At 56.4% G+C, this 25,579-nt stretch overlaps 1 protein-coding gene across 2 annotated transcripts; it reads left to right on the forward strand.

Annotated features, from left to right (window-relative positions):
* Window positions 1-53: 53 nt before the first annotated feature.
* TWF2 (twinfilin actin binding protein 2) lies at window positions 54-24,926 on the forward strand. Of its 2 annotated transcripts, XM_055805920.1 has the most exons (11): window positions 54-195; window positions 9,994-10,071; window positions 14,199-14,377; window positions 16,290-16,385; window positions 17,171-17,275; window positions 18,420-18,434; window positions 20,958-21,143; window positions 22,406-22,531; window positions 22,628-22,778; window positions 23,210-23,331; window positions 23,512-24,926. In XM_055805920.1, exons 1-11 carry the CDS (start codon window positions 171-173, stop codon window positions 23,677-23,679), a joined length of 1,251 nt encoding a protein of 416 aa, XP_055661895.1. In that variant the 5' UTR covers window positions 54-170; the 3' UTR covers window positions 23,680-24,926. The 2 variants fall into 2 exon arrangements, with proteins under 2 accessions (XP_055661895.1, XP_055661894.1); XM_055805919.1 differs by lacking the exons at window positions 18,420-18,434; window positions 20,958-21,143.
* Window positions 24,927-25,579: the final 653 nt, after the last annotated feature.

Below are 25,579 nucleotides of genomic sequence, written 5' to 3' on the forward strand. Positions count from 1 at the left end.
CCTCCCGGGGATGGGGATGGGGGTGGGGGCGGGGGCGGGGGCGGGGGCGGCTCCTCCCCGGGGCGGCGCGCGGCGCTGCGGGCTCCGGAAGCGGCGGCGCTGCCTGCGGAGCCGTTTCCTGCCCGGGACGCGGCGGAGCGGAGCGGAGCGGAGAGGAGCCGAGCGGAGCCATGACTCACCAGACCGGCATCCACGGTAAGCGGTGCCCGCCCCGCCGCCGTTCCGCTCCCGCCGCTTCCCGCGGCCCCCGCCGCCGTGTCGGTGGGGTCGGACCCCCGCGCCGCGCCCGCCCAGGGAGGCAGCGCCCTGGGCATCCCGGCCCCGCCGCGGCAGCGGCGATGGGGGCGATAGGATGAAGCTTCCCGAAGGAGCCGGCAGGTTTTCCCCAGCACCCGGCGGGAGGGGGGCGCCGAGCCGGGCTGAGCGGTTGGGTGCGCGCGGGAGGGTGCCGGGTGCTGCGGGTGGGGGCTCTCCCGCATCCTTTGTGCGGATGCTCAGCAACCCGCCGTGGCACCGCTCGGAGGGACGCTGCTGCTGCGGCAGCACCTTAACTCGCCCGAGGGGCTTTGCCATGGCCCCCCCGGCCCGGCCGTGCTCCCCCCGCCCCCGCGGTGCTGCTCGGCCCCGGCGGGCTGCGGGGAGCCCGCAGCAGTTCCCGCCCGGCCGTTGCCGTTGTAACCGGGGGGCAGCCCCCGCTTTCCCCGCTCGCTCCCTCCAGGACCTGTCCAGCACCCTCAGAGGACTCTTTTTTTGCATTTGTGGGTCCATGACTCTGCGTCCTCCCGGTATTTCCCTGCCAGCTCAATTAACGATATTAATCAGGAGTAGAGGTGCTGCATAATTGATGTAACTGAATCAAGATGCCAGCAGGGATGCCAGAGCAGCCGCCCCTGAAACCCTGGTCGGCGCCAGGCGGGTGCAGACCCAGGGCTGCTGGGTGCCCCGGGGGGGGGCAGCCGGGATGCCAGCCTCGCAGCCCCCTCCTCGGGGCCGGCACCTGCGTGCGAGGGTGTTGAATCTGCGGCTGCTTTTGAAATCTTGTGTTCCTTTGCGGCAGGAGCATCCGTGGTGGCGTGGGTGAGAGCATCCTTCCCCTCCAGGTGCTCCTGGGGGAGCTGCAGTTGGGAAGTGGTTAGTGGCGGTGCCTGGAGGTTTCTCCTGCTTTCCCTGGGAGGGCTGGTAGCTGGCGGCGTCTGGGTTCAAGTCCGTTGCTTCTGGTTTAAGCTGAGACCTTGAAGTTCAGGCTCGAGTGAATGTTCCCTCTACTGTAGAAAAATAACCATCGTTAAAAAAAAATAATAAATCAGCAGGATGGACCCCAGCGTGCGCCCGAGCTCTGGGCGTGCCAGCGCGCTCCACAGGGCTCTCCCGTGGGATCTGGGGGAGGCAGGGCCCGCTGTGTTCCTGCGCCCCAGAGGCTGCTGCCTGTTGCTGGCTGCCGTGCCCGTCCTGTGCCGTGCCATGTGCCCTGGCACCCCTGCAGCTGTCGGGGGACATGCGGGCTTGGACAAGCCCATGAGCTGCTTTCTGAGAGCACCGACCTTCGCCGACCTTGGTTGCCCACCGCTGGGCAAACTGCTGGGACCCGTGCTGGGGGTTGCTGCAAGCTGTCGTTGCCCGTAAGACGTAAAGTGCCCTGTCGTCGGCACTCCGCTGGAAAGGGGAAGGGACTCAGACTTCCCCTGAGGAGCTTCAGCTGGCGCAGGGTGGGGGTAGACCCAGGCAGTGGATCCCCGGTGGTGTAAAAACCTCCCTGTGGTTATGAAAAATAACTTGTGTTGGTCTTGCTCTCACAGCGTCTTGGACATCTTTGGGTGGCTGAGCTCTCTGGGTCCTCTCCTCCATCCCCTGCTTCACCAGCCCTCTTCCAGGAAGCAGCTGGTTCCTCTTTGAATGCAGATCTGCCCCTCCAACCCTTGCGATGCTGCACTGGGGCGCTCCGGGCTTTGAGAACCCCCCTGGGGGGGTGTTTTGGGGTATTTCAGTCCTCCCTGCCCTGGCGCAGTGATTGCGTTCCTTTGGAGAGCAGGTTCAGTATCGGGTGAAGAGCAGCAATCCCACTACTGTTGCCATCCCCTCTGCTGAGACGCTGAGGTCTGCTGTTTGCCGAGGAGGAGGAATTTTCTGCATCTTCCTGGTTTCTGGGGCCGTGTTATTTTTGTGTGCGCGCATTGCTTTGTGTCTTTGCGTTCCCATTTCTCCCTCATTTGCAGGAAGGCATTTGCTCCTGGGGGAATTATGATCGGACCCGCTGGCTGGCTTAGGGGATGTTGTGGGCAGGCTGGTGAGAGGTTTTGGTTGGCGCTGTGCTAGATCAGTGTGGGAGCGGGGTGACGTGGTGACGGGGAGGCCCCCGAGCAGCCTCCTGTGGTGATGCTACAGAGTCATCCTAGCTTTTGGGGAGAGGCAGGTGGTCCCCGGGCAGGGGGAGCAATGGCAGTGAGCAGCTGCAGGTTCAGGGTGTTTAATCAGGGCTTTAATCACACAGAGGCAAGAGGCTAATTATTATTTTGTTGTAGGTATCCATGGCAGCTCCTTTGAAGGTGCCGGCAAGAAAACCAGGCTGCCATGGAGACTGCTGGGCTGGGGAGGCAGTTGGAAGCTACCAAGGGTCGATGTAGGGTTTTGGGGGCTGGAAAACTGCTTTTTAAATACAGCCAGGAGGATTCAATGAATATTTTTGCGGTCCCTGTTCTGCCCTGAGCAGCATTAGATGGGGACAAAGTCACTGTTTGAGTTTAAAACCTTAGGAAGGTGATGCTGAACCAAGGCTTTGATGCTGGTAGGTCATCTGCTCTCAGTTGTTACTGGGATCTCTTTCCTGACTTCTGGGTAGGGAGAAAAAGTCTTTTAAAGGGGATTATTTTTTTTTTTCATCTAGAGAGTAAAGAAATCAAATGCATGTTGGTTTTTTCAACCAACAAAATAGAGTTTGGTGCTTGCTTTTTCTGGGAAGGTGGCAAGGTGTGGGGATGGGGAAGGACATTAGCTCCTGTCCACAGCTGAGCCTCCACTTTGCCCCAGGTCTGGATCTTGCATTGGGAAAGAATCTGGTAGGAATGGACATTTGCTTCAGGAGAAGCGTAACTGTGATGCACATAAACAGGAATGCTGTCAGATGGGGGAAAAAAGGAACAGAAAGAAGGGACCTGGGAGCTGCTGGGTCTGCAAAGGTCTCATTTGAAGGCAGCCAGCTTCCTGGCTCTTCAGCAAGAAGCAAGCTGGAGAAGAAGGAGTTTCTCTGCCCACCCACCTCAGCCTCTCTCCTTCTGTCCTGGGGGGCAGCGCTGGCTCCGGAGGTGCCTGGCCACCTGAATTTGGGGCAGCTTTGTAGCTAGGATGCTGGGGGAAAGCCCCTAACTGGGGACGTGTCATGCCATGCCATCAGCAGAGGGAGAAGGGCTGGCTGGTCCATGGCCCCTGATGTCCACTGGGGACAGAGGGCACCAGGCTGCTGCAAGGATGGGTTTGAGGAGCCAGTCCCTGCTTCTGAGCTCTTTTCTGGGGCCAGCACCCAACGTGGTAGTTGATGTTCACTTGTGGTGACGGCCAGTACCTAGTGGGTGGCGCATCACGATGACCAGAGTGGCAGCATGGGTAGAAGACCAAAGGCCCTGGGATACCAGCCCCCTTGAAGTTAAGCACCTAAAGTGGTGGTGTAGAGGAAATCCCTTGGAAAGCCTCCGTCGAGAGGCTGTAAATGCAATGAGATTGCTGCCAGGGTCTGTCTCGGGAACGCTGTCCCTGCTGATGCCCAAACAAGTGCTCCCAGTGGTGGCTTTACTGGGCAGAGAAAAGGAACAGCAACCATCAGCTTCTGCAGGTGAGGCAGGACCATGCATGCTGGTACCACCACTTTGCTCCAGGGTGCTGTGTCGCTGGCTGGATCCGACTGATGCTGCCTGCAAGGTGGGCGCTGCCTACCCTGGAGCAAGGGAAGAGCCAAATAACTGATCCATGGTGGCAAAGTGGAGACAAGACAGGTCCTGGGCATGCATGTGGAAAATCTGGTGTTGAGAAGCAAACAGCTTCTTCAAGCACCAGGTAGGTGGCTGAAAGCCTCTGGGCAGGATTAGCAATATGGACCAGTAGTCATCCACGTGAAATCCTACAGGACGTGGCTCAGACCCGTGGAAAACAGGTAGAAAAGCTTTGCTTGGGTCCTCTCTTGCCCTTCTCCCCGCTGCCCCCTTCTTTCTATTTTTTTCTGACATGTGTAGCTTTTTCCCAAAGAAAAGATTCCTTGCAAAGACACATTTTTTTTCCATGGTGAGAAGTAAAATCCTCTTAGTGCCTAAACTGGCCAGCCACATCTGTCAGTGGAAAAGCTTTCTGCAGCAAGTGGGATAAGCAGGTGCTGCATGACGGAGTTACACTGGGATAGACTGAAAAGGAGGAATTTTAGCATCAGCAACAGCTATTTTGTGCCTGTTGCATTTGTGCCCTTTCCTGGATACCACAGCAGGAGCTGGGCAGAGCTGCCTGTTCAGGGAAAGTGTGAGTGGTGCAGGTGTAACTGTGTTTTATCCATCAGCATCTTGACCGCTGTCTGGCCAAGCATCCCTGGAGCCTGGACAAACTTTGCCCATGTTTGGGGCTGGATTTTTGGCTGAGTTTCCCTGTAGCATTCCAGGCATGCTGTGCACCGGACGGTGAAAGGGTAGGAGCCACCTGGAGTCACATCGACTTGAAGATTATGTCCAGGGAATGAAAGATTGATGGCCAGAGGCTCGGGTTTCCCATCAGGACGGCAAGGTGACTCGACGTATTGAGAGAGGCATCTGTTTCAGGGAGCATGTATTATTGATCTGGGAGCTGGGCTCTGTCATCAGGATGGGGGGATTGGCAAGGGCCGAAGAAGCAAAAACCTGTTGCTCCCGCAACAAGTGAGCAAGAGGATGGAACAGGGAAAGGCGCTGGGGAGGCGGTGTGGCTGTTGCCTCCATCCCCATCCTCCTGGTGCTTTCCCGGGGGTTGCACAGGTGGCTGCACTGGTGCCCTGGCTTCCCCAGGGAGAGACCGGCCCGTTGCTGTGGCTACAGCTGTCATCACTGCTTGGTGCCTCTGTCTCCCTCCGGCCTCGATACAGCCTGGCCCTGCTCAGATAAGCTAATTGGGGCTGTAAACCTCAAAAAAAGGCTCAGCTTTGGGAACGGCCTTTATAGCGGGGTGGTACCCACAAGCACCATGCTGCTGCTCCACCTCGCAGTGTTTTGAAGCAAGCGTGGTGCTTCAAGCCCGGCACTGCATCTCCCAGGGACTGATCCGAAGGGCTGCATCCTGTGGCGGGGCAGCTGCCTGCTCTGGCTGCAAACAGCACGTCCGTTCAGCATGTTCAAGGGTCTGGCTGCCCTGGTGGTCCCCGAGGCGTGGGGTCTTCAGGCTTTGGTCGGTGCCTGCTTGGTGCTGCTGAGAGGAGGCACCATGGTGCCTTCCCTCCACACACTCCCCTTCTCTGGCAGGCTGCCGACATGGTCAGGGCCACCTGAAGGCCACTGCTGGCCAAACTATCCCCGCCCTGCCGTGCTATGAGCTGCTCAGCCCGGGTGCCCTGGTGCTGGCAGCCGGCTCTGCTCAGCCCCACATCCCAAATGGGTGGCAGGTACCACTGGGCAGGGAGGTTGTGTGGTGCGAGGGGACCTGGGGCACGCTCTTAGCAGGCTGTAAATGCAGGTGGTGCGTGAACAGGGACAGGTCTGCAGTCTACAAATAGGTGGGGGGATGTTGCACGACTCAGTGGCTGGAGGCGTTTTTTGGGCTGTTATGGGAGGGTGACTGAGGAGGCATGGGTGCTTGGGCCTGCCATGTCTGCCAGGGGCTGATGGCAGGGCTGCCTTGTAGAAAGGCCAGAAGGTTTCTCAGGATGCCACCAAGCTCACCCTGTCTCAGAGCAGCAGCATCCTGGGAGGGTTTCTGGAGGTTTTCAGGGCAGGGATGGAGGCACGGTGTCCTTCCTGGGGTCTGGTCACGCTCATTGCAAGAATTCCCAAATGCTGAGGTGGGGCCTAATGTTTCTGGCTGGAAAACCAGTACAAATTGTTCATCTTTTTTCTTCTCTCCTCTGGGCCAACCAGCCCCAGTTCCTGCAGCTGCTTCTGCATGCCGTGCCTTCTGGCATAGGTGCCATCCATCCTGTGCCTTGCTCCTTGCATGATTCTGAGCCTGGACGTGATGTTCGTGCTGTGCCTGCCGCCTTGTGAGCGCTAATAATGTGGTCATGCCCTTGTTTGTGCCTTCCCAAATGACTTTTCCTGCAACAACATGAAGCGATTAACCTGAACTTGGCTTGCGACCCACCTCTCTTCCGTGGAGCTGCTGGACCCTGCCCTGTGTTGGCATAGCTGCTCCTTCTCCTAGTTACGGTACTTTGCTTCCTATTGAGTTTCCTCCACTTTCTTTTTTTCCCAGCCCATTTCTCCAGTCTCCTGAGAGAACAGTGAATTCTTCTCCAGCGCGCGCTTGCATCTCCTCTAGCTTCCCACCTTACAGCTGCGTGAAGCACTATTGCAGTTGCCAGAAGTGTTGATGGAAATGTGAACTAAACCTGGATCCACCACAGGTGCCCAGGAGACCTTGCTCAATTCAACCTCTGATACCTCCCAGAGTGAGTTATCCATGCAGTTTCGTGCCCGTGCTGTAGAGGTTCACCACCACCGTGTTTCCCAAGCTGGCTTCTGACACTTGGAGACACTTAGGAAGCTGAGGGGAGACCCCTGAAGCCTGCAGGTGTGTGGCTCTGCTGCGGAGGAAGCTAGCTTGATCTCATGCAACTCCATCTCATTAGATCCCCGCTGGCTGTAGCCCAGCTTGGGTTTGTTTCTGAATTATTTGTTCCAGGTTTGTTTCTGGATTATTTGTTCCAGGATTTTCCAGGAACCTATGTCTAGGGGGTGAGCTGGACGTGCAGGTCCGCCTCCGGTCCTCTGGCCTGGTGCTCCTCCCTTTCCCTGTTTTTTATGGTTTCCCCACATGTGGATCTTTCAGCTCTTGACTTGGATCCTGGAGACTTCCCGGCAGAGGTGCCTCGGGGCAGAGGCACCACTCACCTCCATCTCCAGGGTGAGGTCTCCTCCCTGCCTTTCTTCCAGAGCCTGCTGTGGGCTTTTATGTTAATATTTCAGGCACGTGAGCCATCTCGTCAAGTCTGCTGTACCAATTAAGTCATAATCGTGCCATAATGAAACAGTTGCTGAGCTCGTACTGAAAACCTTGGCTAGCTTATCCCTCTCCCTCCTTACTGGCTCTTGGCTCTGTGTCGTGGGAGACAGAAGGGGATGTTGAAGACACCCACCCTGGTGATTTATTTAAATGAAAATCACATTATTTTTTTTTCCTAATCAGTTCAGCAGAATTAAAGCTTGGAAGCCCACTCTGAGTTGTTGTTTGGTTTTTTTTTCTAACCATTGCCGCTGTCTCCTCTGGAAAGCATCTCCCTCCTTAGCAGACCTTGTGGTATTTCCCATCGTACACTCAGCTTCTTGAGCAGCATCTGTGCTTTTCCCCATCCCCTTAAACCCCCTCTGTACCTACACAGGTCCCAGTGCCTTGCCATCGCTTGTAAATCACTCAGCTGTCAACCATCCCAGCTGTTGATCCAATACTTCTGTGCACTCCTAGCATTTCCAGGGGGGCTGGAGAGTTGCATTTGCTCAGACTCCTGATTTTCCAGACCCCTGTGGGCCTTTAGGCTCTGGGAAGGATGGGGTCAGGCGGGAGGGATTTGCAAGCTGGTTAGCGCTGCAGAGCTTTCCTCTCTCTTCCCTGAAGCTGATGCTATAGAGACATCCAACACTGATGTTGTTCTCTCCTATTTTGGCAGTGTAATAGGAATTGGTGAAGCTTAATGCTTATTAGGAAATTTGTCTCCTGCACGAGGTTTCCTGGGTGTATAAATGTCTTTTTTTTTTTTTTTTTTTTTTTCCCCCCCCCCTCCTCTTCCACCTCCTGTGTTTGCAACAACCACAGATGCTGCCAGAAGGAAACAGCCACTCTCAACAGTGAAGGGGGCTAAAAATATCGTGACATCCTTGGGTTGGGAATGGTGGGAGCGGGTGAACATCTGCTCTGGGAACTGGGAGAGCCGCGTGTCCTGATGCTGTTGGACAGAGAGAAGGATGGTTTGCTCGTGGTGGGGTTACTCCAACAAATCTTCTGTGTGTCCCCTAAGATGCTGTTAAGGACTGATGTGCCTTTGCTGGGGTGTCTGTGTGCCGGTTCCCATGGGGACCTGCTGCGGTGGCATCTCTGTGTTTGTACGGGAGCACTGCCGTGTGCAGGGTACTGGCCTGGGAGCTCCTTCTCACGTGTGCCTCTTTTCCCTGTGGGAGGAGAAGCCATCTGGACCTCTGGTCAGGGCAGGCTTTGGGCTGGTGGGGCAGATGCATCTCAGATATATCACTTGGGGGGGACAGGTAGGAGTTCCCTGGGGGGTTCCCCAGCACATCCCTGCTCACCTGTCTGCCTGCATCATCATCAGCATTTGTGTGTGGGGACAAATCCATGCCTACTCTTCCTCCCATGGGTCTGGGGGTGCTGCAGGCAGTTCTCCAGCCCCAGGTCTGCCTCCAGGGGACAGAGGGCACCAGTGTGTGACAGAGTTGGTGGCCCCCCATGTCCCTTGGGCAGGTGATATGTAATGTCAAGGCTCCTCCCGTGGTGATGCTTGGGGCTGTGCCGAAGGGTGGTACCCGCTGCTGGTGGGACTGAGGCAGGATGGATCCCTTACTGGCAGGGATGGCCTGGCCAGCCACCGCACCTTTCCGGCTGACCTAGGGATGGCTTTCTTTGCAAAGCTCCTTTGACTGTGGCTGCTTTCAGGCTCCAGGGACAAAAGCCAGGCTCTTCCCGCTGTGGGCTGCTCCAGCCCAGTATCAGTAATGGGCAGTGGTGCAGCAAAGCGCCGGGAGCGAGCGGCTGCCGGTGGTGACTCCGAGCATGGCTCCTGGCGTGGGTTAAGGGGTGTCTGCCTAGATTCCTAATTTTTGCAATGCTGGTTTCTTTAGTATTTCTAATAAGTGCAGAGCTGTCTGCGGCTTTGAACTCACAGGACCCCACTGGCTGTGTGGCTGCATCCAGGGAGGAGCTCAGGCGTGTAATTGAAGGAGCTTTCAGGAGAAGCCAGGCTGGGAGATGCTGGGCTCTGCCTGGGCTGGGAGATGCTCCTTGTTGGGGGACTCGGCCCCTCCAAGCCACATCTCTTGGGCATTGCCTTCCATGTAGCACGTCCTGGATGGGACAGGGAGCTCTCCGTCGGTGATGCTTTCAGGGTGGGCAGCTTAAGCCTCTAACCCTGGCTGTGGGCTGTCCTTCCAACACCCGCTGCCTGCTGTTGCCTCCTGGTAGGATGTCGAAGACCCGTTGCTGGTGCCTGGTGCTCAGGGAGGGGGCTGAGGAGGAAGGTGGCTCCCCAAAACCCTTCTGCAACCAAAGCGCTGCTGGCTCTGGAGCAAAACCCTGGGGCTGTTGCCTTTCCTTTCTCCAGGGACTCAACGCCAAACCAGTGCTCGCAGTCTGGAGTTGAGCTGATCCCCAGCCGGCCCGGGAGCAGCATCCCCACCGTGCGTCACGAGCCCAGGATGTCACAGTGTGTTGGGACATCTTCCAGCCACCCCCTGTGTGCAAACCCTGCCGCTCTGTAAAGCGAATAAACTTGTCACTTGAGCTCTCCCTGCCCGCGCCGGCCAAGCCATCATCTAAATTTGGGTGATTATGTTCACCCAGGCCAAGTATCAAGTTCACTGGATCACATGTGCTCCCAGCTGCTATTTAACTCTGGCGCCTTGGGGAGACGCAGCACTTTGCTCCCAGTTGTTCGGGTTTTGTATTATTATTTTTATTATAATTTTTTTGGCACCAGAGATTTTAGTTTGTTGGGGTTTTTTTAATTTTTAAATTTCTATCCTGCCAAGTTGCTCACCTCCCTGGCTGGTCACTAAGCAGCCCAGCGCCTGCTTTGTCTGCTAAATCTGATCACAATGTTTCTGGTTCTTTCAGCCACCACGGAATTAAGGGACTTCTTTGCCAAAGCCCGAAACGGTTCAGTTCGGCTCATCAAGGTCATTATCGAGGATGGTAAGTCCCTTTTTTAAATGCTTTGATTTACACCATGTTGGTTCTCTGTTTTGCCTCTCCTCCTTTCCTCTTTGTCACTGTGGTGCCAGCTCGTGTTTTAGGAAACCCCAAGGAAAACGCAGCTGGGGCTCCCTGGCACGGGGCAGCCTGGATCTGAAATACAAGCCCAAAATTTAGGTGTGCTGGTGAGCCACGGGGCAGAGCAGCAGCTTTGCTGGCAGACTGACACCGGTGTCCAGGATAGGTGCTGGGTTCTGAGGGGCTTTTGCTGCTGCTGTGTTGAATTATATTATGGGAGCCCTGCAAGAGCTGCTGTGGGTGCCATGGGACTGCGGCTGGGGGTGATGCGCAGCATCTTCTTCCTTGGACGTGGCATTCCATGCCAGGCAAGGAGATGCTCAGGGCATCAATGTGTTCCTTGGCACGAGGCTTGGCACAGGGCGCCGACTGGCATGCTGTGCTCTGAAACCCAGCCCGTCCCAGCTCCTGTGCATGGGGCTGCCTCTAGCCCGATTTGCAGGCTGGCACCAACCTGCCCATTGTTGTCCCATGGAAAGGTGCTTTTGGGTGGCCTCTTCATCTAGCAAACAAGCAAGCAGAGCAAAACACTGATTGAATGTCCCAGCAAGGAGCCTCTGTGGTGTAGGTTTCCCATCACCTCAGCCTCATACAATTGCATATGAATGACTTGTTTCCTCATGGCAGCGGGAATGTCCAACCGGCTGTCACCACCTCCCTTGAGTAGGCCACCAGGACCATGCTGCAAACTCCATGGTGGACATGGTCATAAGAAACCCATGGTCATAAGGAGCCCATGCTGGCCTTTGGAGGGGCTGCAAAGCCCTGTTTGGAAGAGCAGCATGACTTGAAATGTGTGCGACACATCAGCAGTGCCACAGCAAGGTTCAGCGGTGTTGGCTTTGTCCTCAGCCAGGTCCCTGTCTTGAGATGTGACATCTGTGTTGTTTCTTTGGAGCATCTTTTGGTAATGATTTTGCTCTCTCAGCTCCTTTTACTTTTAAAAAATGCCAGTTGGGTTTGTGTTAGGATGAGTCGCGATGCCCCTAAGCATGGTGCTAGGGCTCATGCCACTGGCTTTGGGTTGTGGCTGGTGATGCCAGCAAGGGAGATCTTTTACCATCAATAGAAACTGTGTCTCACCATCTCCGCTCGGGCTGAATGGGATATATTTATCTGTTCAATGTGTCATTGCCAGCAGCTGCTTCATGGACCGACCTTGCTTGACGACTTGTGCTTCACAGTCCAGCTCTCCCACCCTGCCAGCTCCTTTTCCCTCGCCTGGAGTAGCCATGGGCAGGCGGCTCTGGAGGAGCTTGGGTGCCTGCAGAGGCCTCTGAGATGTGGCAGAGCCTGAGGCGTCCGTGGGTAGGCAGATGGAAGGAGGAGAGCTGAGAGCACCTCTGTGCCAAAGGGCTTGGTCTGCTGAGGGCACGGTGGTGGTGGTCCCACCAGCAGGCTCAGGCACCTCCTGTCTGTGTGCCCGTGTGACTTGGGACAAGGTGCTTGGCCTCTCTGGGCTACCACTCTTCTGTAACACAGGGAACATCAGCCTGCTGCTGCCCACCAGAGAAGGACCTTTGGGCAGTAATGAGTGGCCAGGCAGATGTCACAGCTGGACAGACGGGCTCAAGCATGCTGACCCTGGAAGGGATGTATCCTGAGCTGGCTGGGGGGGACATGCCAGCTGCCCTGCCCACACAGGGGATGCGGAAGCAGGGCCTCCAGCTCTGCTTGATGGCTTGTAGAGGACCTTCTGCCCTATGGGGCATTTGTCTTGGGGCATTTTGGAGCAGGCAGCGGTGGGTGGAGGGAGAGGAAGATGGTGCAAGGAGCCTTACGGCAGATGCTCTGTGTCTGGGCATCCCCAGGACAGCAGCTATGGCTGAGCAACCCTTTGGGAGCTATCTGAGCTGGTGTTGCCTTTGGTGGCCTACTGGGAAAAGCCACGGTTGGATGGAGGAGGAGTGGGGGGGAGCAGGTTGCGCACCAAGGCTGGGCAGTGGTTTCCTGGTGGGAGGGCAGCTTGTGGTCCAACAGGTTTTTATATGTTGCTCTACTCGCCACTGTCAGAGGGTTTCTGGACATGGTAGGCTTCGCAGACTTCCCTGTTGGGTGTGTTTCTTCGCAGGTAGGTGATGTTGTGCGCTGAGGTTTGCAGACTCACGGCTCCTGTGCTGTTCCCCCACGGCACCTCCCAGAGCTGCAGCCAGGGCTGCCTTGTACGGGCATTTTGGAGCACGGCAGCCTGCCTGCCAGCTGAGAGCTGGTGGCACCTCAGGGGCCAGAAGTGCTCCCAGCTGCACTTTTTCCAGCAGCAGCGCCCTGCAGAAAAGGATCCTGAAATATAGCTGGTGCTGATGGTGATGCTTTGCTGAAGGGTGGCTGTTCCACGTTTCCCTTTCCTGATGCTTCCTGGGGAAGAAAAGTTGGCCCTGAACGGGTTGAGCTGAACTGCAAAGAGCCCATCGGGAGGCAGCCCGGAATAGCCTGGAGTGACTCAGCACCAACCTCGTGGTGTGTGCGTGAGGTGGTGTGTGCGTGAGGTGTCAGGATGCTTGGCAGACAGAGACACCCATGAACTGCCAGTGGGTCTGACCAGGCAGAATTCCATGCAGTCTCTTCAGGATCCCAGGTTTTTGCGATGCACACATCCATTTGCAGGGCTTTATGTTTATTTTAGGGGTACATTGAGGCTTTTGCACTTGCCCTTCTCAAAACGGGAAGCTTTGCTGAAGGTGAAGTATTTTCAGCACCTTCTTCTCTGCTGTCCTTGTTACTGTACCAGTAGCATGTGCCCCTCGTGCAAATAATTACGGGTTCGGTGTGTGATGGCAGACGCTGTGGTGGGGCAGCACTGGGCAGGGAAGGGCTGCACTGCTGACAGTGGACAAATGCCCTGCTTGGGTGGAAGAGGGGAGTGGGAGTAATTCATCCCAGACCCTTTATTCCTCAACTGTTTTCCTTAAAAGCTTTCCTGCCATGGGATTCAGAACTGCTGAGCTGGATGGGTTGGGAGGGAGAGGGCTGTGCCCCAGCCAGGAGGCTCCCTGGCTCCCAGTGGGCAGAGGTCCAGGCAGGGTGCGTGCCAGGCTGAGCACCCCCTCCAGTGCCAAGTGGCCAATGCCTCAGTTAGCTTTGTTTTGGCACCTCTGGATTTTCCTACGTCTTGTTCTGAATCCAAACATCTTTCCACCCCCCCGACCTTTCTGCATCTAAAAATGGAATAAAAATACAGGCCATTCTCCAGCAGCCTATGCTGAGTGTCTCCAGAGCCTTTGCTTTTCCATCCAGCCATCCCAAAGCTTGGTTTGACCCTCATTGTGGGGGTTCCTCTTCATAGGATGCTTGCACCACTGTTTAAATCCCAGCTGAGCACTGCCTGGCTTGCAGGGCTCCCAGTCCCACCACCACTTGCGCAGCAGCTGGAAAAAATACCCTCCAGATACCTGAGAGGTACCACGTGTGTGATATATGTAGGTTGCTTCCAGAGGTTGGGGCTCTCCTGGCAGCATGGTCCCTTCCCAGGCTGGGGTCTCTGGGACATCCCCACTCCCCATGGACACAGGCTTCAAGTATCAGCTCTGATTTGGACCCCTCTGAGGTTACAGGGAATCCAATGAGAGCAGCTTTGGCTCATCATCCTGGCTTTTGCTGTGGGACCTTTATTTTCCTCAGCACCCCAAGTCTAGGTGGTTCCTCATGTCCCTGGTGAGGTTTCCAGTGCCCCTAGAGCTTGTCCAGGTGGGATGGAGGAGATCTCATGTTCCCCTGTAAGGTGGCATAGCTGAGGACTAGGTGGCTGGAGGGAGTGGAGCAGAAGGACGTTATGGGTGGTCACCAGGGAGGAGATGGTTGACTGGAGGCAGTGGGATGCTGGCAGAAGACCAGCCTCTCCACAGCAGCCACAGCCCTGATGGCATCTCCTGAGGGGTCACCACTGGGGGTGTACACCCCTGCATGTGGCTTGAGACTGTCATTTGTTTTTCTGCAGGATGGCACCATTGTCAGTGCTGGAGCTGTAGCGAGCCCTTAGACAAGCCACCATGTGGTCCCGCAAGGTGAGCCTTGCCTTCATGAAACCCACCTTTTCCATCTTCTCCTTCCAGAACAGCTTGTGCTGGGAGCGCACAAAGAGCTGTTGCGGCGCTGGGATGCTGACTACGATGCCTTCGTGCTGCCCTTGCTGGATGAGCAGCAGCCCTGCTACGTGCTGTACCGCCTGGACAGCCAGAACGCCCAGGGCTACGAGTGGCTCTTCATCTCCTGGTCCCCTGACAGTTCCCCGGTGAGCACTGCACAGTCAGACTGTGACACCCCAGCCTGGGGGCATGGATGTGCTGGGGAGGTGGGGGGTAACGGAGGTGCTGGCCCAGCTGACTTTGCGCTGGGGCTGAGGAGCATTCACACCCTCCATCACCATGCCTGGGTGAAGAAGAAGCGGAGACTGCTTTGGGGATGAGGGCATCTTTTAAGACACAGTAAGATATCCTGGGAATGTGTCTCTGTCCCCTTTGTGGCACTGCGTGGGGATGTGGAGGGACTGGGATGTAGAGGGAGGAGCGGTATGGACCACGGAGCCAGGATGGAGATGCCCCAATATGGCTCTGGCCAAAAGCATCACTGGGAAGAGCTGGCGCTGGCACAGACTCGCCTGGCCGTGCGTCCAGCCTGGCCCGGTTCCACCCAAGGGCTGACGCGGGGTGGCTGCTGGCCCGGCTCCGGGCCTGGCTCCGAAACCAGCCCTGCAAAGGGCCCGGCAGGGTGGCTCCCTGGGAGCCGTGTGCGGCCGGGCTGGCGTTGGCACCCGCCAGGCTGGCTCGTGGGCTTGGAGATGGTGCCGGAGAGCGGGCGCGGAGGCACCGGCTGCGTGGGAGGCTGCTCTGGAGGGTGTCAGCGGTGTGGTCTGGGACGTGCCAGCGGGTTGAGTGTCTCGCCATAACGGGCTGTCAGTGGGCCCAGGATTTACTGCCGTGTTAATGCATGCACTTGTCACATATACCTGTATATGTGTGTGCACACATATGCACCTAGATATTTGTTATATATTTTATATAATCTATATGCTATGTAGATTTACTGCCATGTTAATATATGCACTTGTTATATATATCTATAAAACCATCATATATATAACAATTATATGTTGTTGTTGTTATATATTATAACACACATATATAAAAAAGACCTGCTGCAGTTTGTTGAGATACACCTAACATATATTATTATATATACACACATATATATTCACACACATATATATAGTTATCATAAAATAATATAATCGGAGACTGGTCCGGGCTGGCAGGGACCTCTGGAGACCACCCAGCCCAAGGCCCTGCGAAAGCAGCTCCCCCAGGAGCCGGCTGCTCAGGGTCACGGCCAGGCGGGGTTTGAATGTCTCCAGAAGAGGAGACCCCGCAGCCTCCCTGGGCAGCCTGTGCCGGTCTGTGACATCCTCAAAGTAAAGAAGTTCTTCCATCGTGTTCAGAAGGAGCTCCTTGTGTTGCAGCTTGTGCCCGTTGCCCCTTGTCCTTCTGCTGGGCAGCACTGAAAAGAGCCTGGCCCCGTCCTCCTGACACTTGTCCTTAAGGTATTTGTAGGCATTAATATAACATATAGAATTTAAATATGTGTGTACATGTGTATGTGTGTACATGTACATATACATATACATGTGTGTATATTTACAATACTTTATAATATATATCTCTCAACAAACTGCAGAGGGTCTTATTGCAAAAGAGCTGGGAGCACTTGCCAAAGCTTGTCCCTACATCTTGCAGAACGATGCAAAAGAAGTGCTGAAAGGCAAAAGCTGCTTTTAGGTCACTCCGCCAGTATTTGTGCCTCCCTCTTACCCAGGTGTGGGCGAGAAATGATGTGCTGGAGCTCAGGAATAAGCAAGGCACAGAAAAAAATGGCAGATTGCGTGCCGAGCTTGGCGGGGCTGTGCCGTGCACCAGCAGTCCTGGAAATAGCATTGATGGGTTTTCCTGGCTGCTCCCTACTGGAGATACTGTGGCTAGGAATCAGCCTGAGCTAGAAACGAGGTGGTTGCTCCCAGCAAGGGCTGAGGTTTAGCAGAGCCGGTGGTGGGATTGTGGCCGTGAGCATCGGGCAGTTTTGTGGGGAGGTGTGGCTCTCTGGTCCCCCCGTGCTCCCCTCTTACCACGCTTGCCACCCCCCTCCTTGTGCAGGTCCGGCTGAAGATGCTGTATGCTGCCACCAGAGCGACGGTGAAGAAGGAGTTTGGTGGGGGGCACATAAAGGACGAGATGTTTGGAACAGTGAAGGTAGGGTGGTGGTTCCTGGGCAGCCTTTTGGGACCAACCCTAAGCTTGGGCAGCCGACCCTGGGCTCCCGGGTGGGATGTGGGATGCTGGCATTTGGCAGCGGGGACAGCGCAGAGGTTTGTCCCTCGTGCTGCTTTAGGCTGCTGGGTGGCTGCTGCCACTTTCTCCTGCCCACATGGCTGCGGTCAGTGATGGAGACCATGAAAGAGGTAGGAGGAAGGCTCCGAGGAGATCTGGATTTCCACACCGAGTGGGAAATGAAGCGCCAGGCGGTGGCAGTGTCACTCCAGCACCAGGGTTCGCCGGCTGCCTCGGCAGGAGGCTTCTCCTCCTCTTCATGGGTGTTTCACAGGAGCTGCACAGCCAGGGCCTGCCAGGCGGTAGCTCTGTGCTGGGACTTTGGGTGCTGATGGCAGCCAAGGAGCATCCTCAGTGCTGCCCTCTGCTCCGGGGCCCCTCTCTGCTGTTCCCAGGCCATGGTCTCTGCCATTCCCCCTCGCTTGCTCACCAGCTGTTAATGAGCCAGAGGAGCCGCACGCTGTAGCCGTGGGTGGCCGGGGAGGGGCAGGGTGGTCTGAGTAGGCATGGGCACAGTTTAAAATCAAGCGTGGGATTTGCAGAGAGGCATCCAAGGGTACCGCTTGGAGTTGATCCTCCTGGTAAGGAGAGAGCCCAGACTGACCAGGTTGCTCAAACACAGCCTCAAGCCTGGGAGTGCATCCAGCCCTGCAGCAATAACACCCCTGATGCTTCCCTGTCCCTGTTCCCTGTCCGTCTGCCTGCAGGAGGACGTGTCCCTGAGCGGCTACCAAAAGCATGTGTCTTCCTGCTCCGCCCCGGCCCCGCTGACAGCAGCCGAGCAGGAGCTCCAGCAGATCCGCATCAATGAGGTGGGTGTCCAGCGGCCCAGGGAGAAGACACTTGAGACCCTCAGGGTGTGCAGGGGTGTGGGATGCAGGGAGCAACCATCCGAGCATCAAGCTAAAAGGGATGGCTCATTTTTACCGCACTCTCTTGTACCTCTGCAGTTGAACCTGTTCCTGCCCCTGCTGAGGTGGACTGAGCATCCTCACGGTCAAATTGGTGGCATAAAGAGGAATTTACAGACCATTATGGTTTTTCCCCTTAATAGGACAAGAGCTTGGGGCTCCGTTTTGCTTGCTGAGAAGGTGGTTTGAGGCTGAAAGCAGGCAGCCATCTCTAATCTCTAGGTGTTGAGGCAGGAGCCAGAGCTGAGTTTGAAGTCGTGGTGGAGGCAGGAAGAATTCAGGCTTATCTGTGGGCTGCAGCAGCGTCCTCTCCCATACTCTTCCTCTATGGCTAGAAATTTGAGGGATGCTGTCCCAAGAAATACAGATCTTAACCTAAATTTGGGGGCTTGTGTGCTAGAAAAAGATACCGCAGTGGTACAGGGTAGGCTTGGGGGCAGACAAGGCTGTAACACCATCATCCCACCAGCATCTCATGGCACTCGTGCCAACCTCTGTGGTGCGGTCCAACACTGAGGCAGGGAAGGGGACTGGCTTGCTGGGTAGGAAGACCACCTGGACGCAGTACTTTGTTGGGGTGGGGGGATTCTGCTTGGATGCAGTGGAAAGCCTTCTTCTCTGGAGGAACATCACGCTCTCTCCTGCCTGTGCTGGGGCTGTGGGGCTCACAGGTGAATCAGGACAAGCCTGGGAGATGGGAAGCCAATCAGCCTCGTGGTGTTAATTAATGGCAAAGACAAGGCAGGAGGTTTTTGCCTGCCAAAGCAGGTCTAGGGGTGGTGGAGCTGAGAAGCTTTTGGGAGATGCCACCGGGGGGTGGCCTCCACCATGCAGGTCTCAGCTTAGTTATCCCAGCTCCCAGCCTGGAGGGGGCTGTGCAGGATTTGTGCTAGAGGGTTCAAGGTGATGTCCTTGCTTGGAAAAGAGAGATGCTGATGGTGGCTCTGCAGCTTGTTTGGCACCTTTGGGCATCTGGCCATCACTTTGGCTGGCCACTGCTGCAGGATTAAGTAGTTTTGGGTGGGGGTTTGGCTGTGTCTTGCAGGGTCACATGGCCCAGGTAAGGGGTGCTCGTGGTGCTTGTTTTCCAGTTGATCTACCATGTTCTGCTTCCCACCCTCGCCTTGGCAAGGCGCAGCTCCCAGGTGAGGGTGCTGCTGCCGTTTGGCTTGGTTGGGGGTGATTTCAAAGGTGTGCTGTCCCCTGTGTCAGCCCAGGCCACAGGGAGTGGTTGGTGGCATTTGGAAATGAGGAAAACGGATATATTTTTGCCTGTGGATTTAAAGGTAGGAAGCAGCCGAGCACTGGGTGTGCTGAAGAGTCTCCGTATTGGTGCAGGACATGCGCCCGTTCGGCCATGCGTGTGGAGCAGGAGGAGTGGGAGCTATGACTTGGGTGCTCAGTGCCATACTTACCTCCCTGGGGTGGGGAAACTCATGACTCCACGGTAAATGTAGCTTCGAGCAAGTTTCTGGAGCCATGCAAAGCAGAGGGCTTTCACCAGGAGGAGCTATGTGGGAGCAGCTCTCAACCTGTAGCAGCACCCTGCGGGGTACGGTGACGCCTCCAGCCCTGCACGTTGCCTGCAGGCTTGTGGGGTCCTTGCACACACGTGGATGTTGCAGTTTCTTTTGGGGGAGCTGGTCCAGGGTGTGGGAGTGAGCGGTCAGGGCTGGCAGTGACCTGGGAAGCAGCCCCTGGGCAAGCCCTGACCTCAGCGCTTCTGCGTATCTGCCTGTGCCCCTGCTAGCAGGTCAGGACCCAGCGTGTCCCCCTGGCTTCAAACGATCCATTAGGATTTTGGAATCAACACAAGGGACATTGTTTTTTAAAAGCCATCGGCTCATAAGTGCTTTGCTGTGCCCCTTGCCTGGAGCTGCTGTGGGTGGTGCAGCGATCCCCTATAGTGCTGTTGAAGCACAACCCTCTGAGGTGCTGAACAAGTTTGCAGTTTTCATCCCGAAGGTGGCTGTATTTCTGGGCTGGCAGAAGCTCCCTGGGATCCTCCTTGACCACGGAAGGAGTGTGGAGAAGGGGTGGGAGGGGAAGGGCGGCAGCACAGCAGGAGCAGGGAGGCAGTGGCTGCATGGGAACAGCTTCAGGGCTGGCAGAGTGGCCTTTTACACCCAGACGGGAAGGGTCCCCCGGGAGGGTGCCCAGCCTTTGGTAAAGCAGGTTTTAGGCTGCATGAGTCAAGCTTCCCATGTGGTTTGAGGATTGCACGGACAGAAGCAATGTCATGAGCTCTCCTCCTTCTTGATAGCTGGGTGGGAGCTCACAAAAAATTGCCATCTGCTTTATATATTATTTCTTTTAAATAGCTGGGAACACATCTTCCAGCTTTACTGAGCTGGAAGTTTTCAGCAGACCGTGGGCTAAGAAGTGGCTTTGAATTTGTCATTGAGCTAGCTTAACACCCATGAGTGGTAAGTCTTTCTAGAAGCATCATAGGCTCAGAAGGATGGAGGTGAGCCAGGCATATTACCGATGGGGCTGTGGGGGAGAGGAAGGGAGCTTTGGATCTGGGGGATGAGGCACAAGAATGAAGAGGAACCGAAGGTGGCTGTGCCATTGCGGCATGTAAGGAGTTGTCATTTGTAGCTGTCCCACAGTGTTGGTGGGCGGGTAGAACAGAGGCTTCGCCCGAACCGCCCCCCACAAAGGTGTCACTGTAAGACAGAGAAATGCCAAGGTCAGTACCATGCCAGTGATGAGGAAAGAGCTGGGAAAAAACACCTAACCTAAAAGAAAGGAGATAAAATAACCCCGCTGGCAAGGCCGGGGTGACAGGATGCAGCACATGCTCAGCCATCCTATGCACGACACCCGGGCTGTGCCCTGGGGAGCGTTTCAGCGACCAGGTTTTGGAAAAGAGGAGGAGTGGAAAATACAGAGGTATATGGGGGAAGCTGATATTGCTAGGACAACTTTCCACCTCTTGGGATTTTTGGACTTCAGCCTGCTTTGTGTCACAGCTTGAGGTGTCTCCAGTCCCACTATAACCCTCCCAGGCTCCTTGCTTTTGTGGAGGAGAAAGATGAGGATCTGGAGGTGTTGGTGATGCAAATGTCACGCTGCACCTCTCCACAGGGTAGGACCAGGCAAGCGTGTATGCATCCTCTGAATCTCTGCGTGCTTACTCTCAGGCGCTGGCTGGTGCCATGGCACCTGGGGGAATGGTAGGACAGCAGAGCTTGGAGCTGAGCTGGACCTCTTCCCACCCGGCACCAGATGACCCTTGAGCAATTATTTCCTGAGAGCTGTGCTTTCACGCCCTGTTCATCCTCCAGGATGCTTGGCAGGGGTAGAAGCTTGGCCATTTTTCCTCCCCAAACTTTTATTATATGATATTTGGGGGAGGATAGCCTAAAATCTACTGCTGGAGCTCCCCCAGACCTTGGGTTGGGGCTACCCTGGCTGGGGAGCTGGCAGGAGATGGGGCCAGAACAGGCTCTGTGCAAGGGCATCAGTGGGGATGCTGGATGCAGGGCTGCCAGGGCACGGGCTCTCCCTCCTGCTCCTCCCCAGCGCTGATGTCTCCCATGTCATTTTTTTTTGCTGCTCTCCCTGCTTACAACGTCAGGACCTGCCTTCCCTGGCTTCCAGCAGAGAGATGGTACACCTCCATCCTCCTGGCGTGTCCGTGTGTCCCCCACCCCTTCTCGTTTCACACGAGATCCCCCTGTCCCTGCACAGGGTGCTGTTGACAGTGTATCTCCTCTCCCCACGCTCGCAGGATTCCTGTTCCCAGGACTCGAGCACCGAGATGGTAGGCTGCTCTGCCCGCTTGATGCCCGGTTTTTCCTTCTCCTGGTGGTCTTTTTGTGCATGCTCTGCTCTGGGCACCCAGGCCCATCATCTCTCTGGGGTGTGGGTACCACACAGGGCTGCTGTAATGAAGGGCAGCCTCGTAACGAGATCTGTTTTGGTGCTGCTGAGCTGGTTTTGAGATGTGAGCCAGAAGTCCTGCGTTTCTCTTGGCATGCCTTGATTTTTCTTCCTTTTCTCTATCAGGGGGAGGGAAAAGAAGAAGGAAAAAAAAAAAAAAAAAAGGTTGGCCTGTCTTTATCCACAGTCCCCCAAACTGATCCCAAAGGGACCTATGCTCACTGCTGAGCGAGCACCCGGGTTAGCATTGCTGGACTGTTTACCTGGGAGGGGTCTGGAGGTGGGATGGGCTCCTCCGCTGTCGGGGTGACGCCGTCTCCCTGTATTCTGTGGCAGATGGTGGGGGGCTGTTGCTGCTGCCCATCGCTGGTAGAGTACCCCGGCCCCGAGGAGGTATGCCGCGCCTGCCGCGTCCTGCCCCCCTTCTCAGCTGCTGGCTCACAGCAGCCTCCAGTCCCGTCAGGGACCCCCTGTTGCAGTTGGATGGAGGCACCTGGGGTGATGCCACATCTCCTCAATCGCTTCCTCTTCCCTCTTTGAACTGGGGTTCAGTCTCCTGGACTTGGGGGTTTGCTTGGGGTATGGGCGGCAGCCTCTGCCTTGCAGGGGTTGTGGGGAAAACAGCGGCCGGGATCTTTCAGAGCTGTGGATCTCCAATTCCCCAGCTCAAGGTCGGAGGGAATGCCTGTCTGCTGCAGTTAAACCCCTCAAGGAGGGGCTTGACCTCCCCACCAGTGGGGACCCGTGCAAGTGCATGCTGTGATTTCAGGGCTCCCCCAGCAACCACTGGTTGCGGTTGGAGATGATCAGAGACAGATAGGCACCAGCGTTGTCACAGTGTCCCTGCCAGAGACTTGCTGGGGAACACTGGTTTTGAGGTGGTCTTTGCTGGGAGTGAAGTGGAGGGGGGTGTGCATGGCTGGGTCAGGGTGATCTCCTGGGGCAGTGGTATGGTGACAAGCGCCACCGCTCTGAGCCTGGCTGACTTTCAGTGGTTTAATGCTCTGGTCCCTGCGAGCCAGGTGTCAGGCAGCTCCTTGGATGAGAAGCCTTTTGCCACTGCATCAGCTGGTTTTCCTTTCTCACTCTTCCCCACCCTTTGCCACCCTCTGCCCTGACTCTCGAGGTGGTCTCCATCCCCAGGTGAAGACAGAGATCAGTGTGGAGAGCAAGCATCAGACCCTGCAGGGCCTGGCCTTCCCCCTGCAGCTGGATGCTCAGCAAGCCATCCAGGCGCTCAAGCAGAAGAAAATCAACTACATCCAGCTGGTAGGTCCCTCACGTGGCTCCTCCACACCCTGCTCCCCCTGCCTCTTGCTGCTGGCTTTCACTCCCACCCACTCCCCCATCCCCTCTGTCCATCAGAAGCTGGATCTGGAGCGGGAGACCATTGACCTGGTGCACACGAGCCCCACAGAGATCGCCGACCTGCCCAAGAGGATCCCCCAGGACTCGGCTCGCTACCATTTCTTCCTGTACAAGCACTCGCATGAGGGAGACTACCTGGAGTCTGTCGGTGAGTGGCTCAGCCCTGGGGATGGCTGGTTAGAGCCTGTGCTGGTCCCTGCTCCCACTGGACCATCCCTCACATGGGGAGCAAGCAGGGATAGGGATAGGGACGGTGCAGCAGGGGACCTTGAGTCGGTTCCCACTTGCCATCCTCCCACTGTGCGTGCTGGAAAGCACTTTGGTGCCAGGAAAACCTGCCACGTGTGGTGCAGGGCTCTCTGGGTGCTGCCACTGAGGATTGGTGCGGGTAGTTCGGTGGCATTGCGTTACAGGGGTGCCAGGAGAGATTTGGGGAGGGGTGGGATGGCTCACCTTCTGTCGCTGAGTAAACTGGGAGTCTCGGGGCTGGAGAAGCCGTGATCAGGGTGGGATGCAGCTGCCTGGTGCTCCCTGGCCATGAGCCTGGGCAGCACTGCAAGCCCTGCTCTCTTCTCGCAGTCTTTATCTACTCCATGCCTGGGTACAAATGCAGCATCAAGGAGCGCATGCTCTACTCCAGCTGCAAGAGCCGGTTGCTGGACACTGTGGAGCAGGAATTTTGCCTGGAGATAGCCAAGAAGGTAAGTGTGAGCCCACCCAGAGCTGCTGGAGCAGAGACCCATGCTGAGCATCTGCAAGGGACTGTGCTGCAGCCTTGGTTCAGCCCCACTGGTAGGCTCAGGGGGGGAGTTGGGTGCCCCAGAAGTGGGTGTTAAGACCCCAGGGAGCTGCTAACCCCCACTTGCCACTCCTGGGTGCAGATAGAGATTGACGATGGAGCCGAGCTGACGGCAGAGTTCCTCTACGAGGAGGTGCACCCCAAGCAGCATGCCTTTAAGCAGGCCTTCGCCAAGCCCAAGGGGCCCGTGGGGAAGCGAGGACAGAAGCGGCTGATCAAGGGGCCGGGAGAGAACGGCGAGGACAGTTAGATGCCGCAGGACCGGGCGGTGAACGGACAGCATCCCCGCGGCACTTGCCGGCTTCCTCTCCACTGACCTGGGGATCTTTCCCTCCCTCTCAGCCTTTTTTTTTTTTTCCCTTTTTTTTTTTCTCTCCTATTTCATTCCTTTTTTAAACATCAGGATGGCTTGTTGCACTTGGGGGCAGAGTGATGGGAGGGTCAGGGCTGTCGGTGTTTCTTTTCCCCATGTCCTTGTGCAAGCCCAGGGGCTGCTGCTGGCGGAGGACGGGAGCAGCAGGGCAATGAGCCCAGCCTTGCTCCTGTCCCCCCCCCCCCCCCCCCCAGGGTCACAGACGCTGCTTTTGGTGTCCCCTGGGTGACTGAAGGACATGCTTGCCTGCAAGCTGCTCTATGCAAAGGGAAGGGGCTGGCATTGGGGATTCCTGTTCGAAAAGAGAAAACGCTTCTTTCCCTGCTCCCCTAGCTCCCAGATTTTTCTCCCCTGTCCTGCTCTTGGTGTGCATGGCCCCTCTGCACCAGGCCTGGAGTGATCATCCTGCACCCCCTCAGGGTTGCAGGCAGGACCCCCCACCGCAGGGTGGGCTTTGCTGACATGGGTTTGACCCTGCGGGGAGCCAGCCAGGGGTGGTGGAAGGTTCCACAAGTCCTAAGCTCAGCCTGGCCCTGGAAAAAGTTCATTCTGCCTTTGGGTGATGTTTGCATCCCCTTTTTGACCAATCCCCCCAAGTTTTTACCCCTCAGAGGGAGCTGTTACAGCCCTGACTCAGCCCCATCCTTGTTTAGGATGGGAGCTGGGGGGACCCTGAGCCCTGCCTCCCCCACTACATGCCCCAGCCCCTACTGTCACCTGCCAGGTTTGCTGCCAGCTCTCTTAAAAATCACATGGGCTACCCCAAATCCTGGTGTGGGGAAGTGGGACAGCCCCTGTGTGCCCCCCAGGGATGTCCCCAGCCACCAAGGGCCACCATTGGCTCCAAGGGCCGAGCTTGGCACTGCAAGCTGGGCTTCACTAGGGGTCTGGGGAGAGAGCACCTTGCTGCTGGGTACCAGCAAGGGCTCGAGAGCCGCCCGCCTCACCGGGAGGATGGAAACGGGGTCGGTGAAACCTGCCCTCTGCTTTCCAGCTGTGGCGGTGGACGTGCCGACGTTGCCTTGACTTCAGTGGAGCGGGCGGTGGGAGGGGTTGAAGCTGGAGGGAGCAGAGCACACTGTACTGAACGCTGTATTTTCTAAAGAATTAAAGTATTTTTAAAACAGTCTGATGCTCTTTGGAGGTCCCCTGGGTTCCCCCAGGTTTGGGCATTGAGTAGCCTCAGGCACTGGAGCTGCAAAGCAAATTGCTCAGATGGCACTGCCCGGGAGCTAGCAACCATTGCTGCCTGCCTGCTGTGGCTGCATCCAGCCCTGACCACCCCGAGGACATTTATGTTTTGATTCAGGGGTCTGGGACAACCCTTTAATGCCCGGCAGAGGTTTTAATGCTGGACCCCTCCAGTGATGCCTGGAGCTACAGCCAGCTGGCTGCTGGAGGGGACATCCCTGCTCAGCCCAGCTTTCCTTTTTTCAAGGGCTGGCAATGATTTTGCAAGGCTGTGAGGCCACTGCCTGGGGCTCTTGTTCTCTTGGCTGGGGTGAATTCGTGTGGTGATGGGGAGGGAAAGCAGGAGGAGGATGCTGAGCCAAGAGAAGAGCTGGGAAGGTGGTGGGGTCTGCCCACATCCCAGGCCCCATCCCTCCCACACCTCACCTAGGGCAAGGCAGAGGGTCCCAGGCCCCTGGGGGGGGAAGCAGACACCACATGTCCCTGAGCGGTGAGGAGCTGCCCTACCAGAGATCTTCAACATCCAAAAAATGGCCAACAGCCAAAATGTGGTAACTCCAGCTGGGCTGCAGGCTCTGAATTTCCC

The sequence above is a fragment of the Falco peregrinus genome, chromosome 5, assembly GCF_023634155.1.
Source record: "Falco peregrinus isolate bFalPer1 chromosome 5, bFalPer1.pri, whole genome shotgun sequence".
Classification (NCBI taxonomy): Eukaryota; Metazoa; Chordata; class Aves; order Falconiformes; family Falconidae; genus Falco; species Falco peregrinus.

What these genes read in the sequence shown, in the direction of transcription:
- TWF2 (XM_055805920.1), top strand. Translation starts at nt 171, where the DNA reads ATGACTCACCAGACCGGCATCCACG. An exon ending in AGACTACCTGGAGTCTGTCG is followed by an intron (nt 22,779 to 23,209) that starts GTGAGTGGCTCA and finishes CTCTTCTCGCAG; the next exon opens with TCTTTATCTACTCCATGCCT. An exon ending in GCCTGGAGATAGCCAAGAAG is followed by an intron (nt 23,332 to 23,511) that starts GTAAGTGTGAGC and finishes TCCTGGGTGCAG; the next exon opens with ATAGAGATTGACGATGGAGC.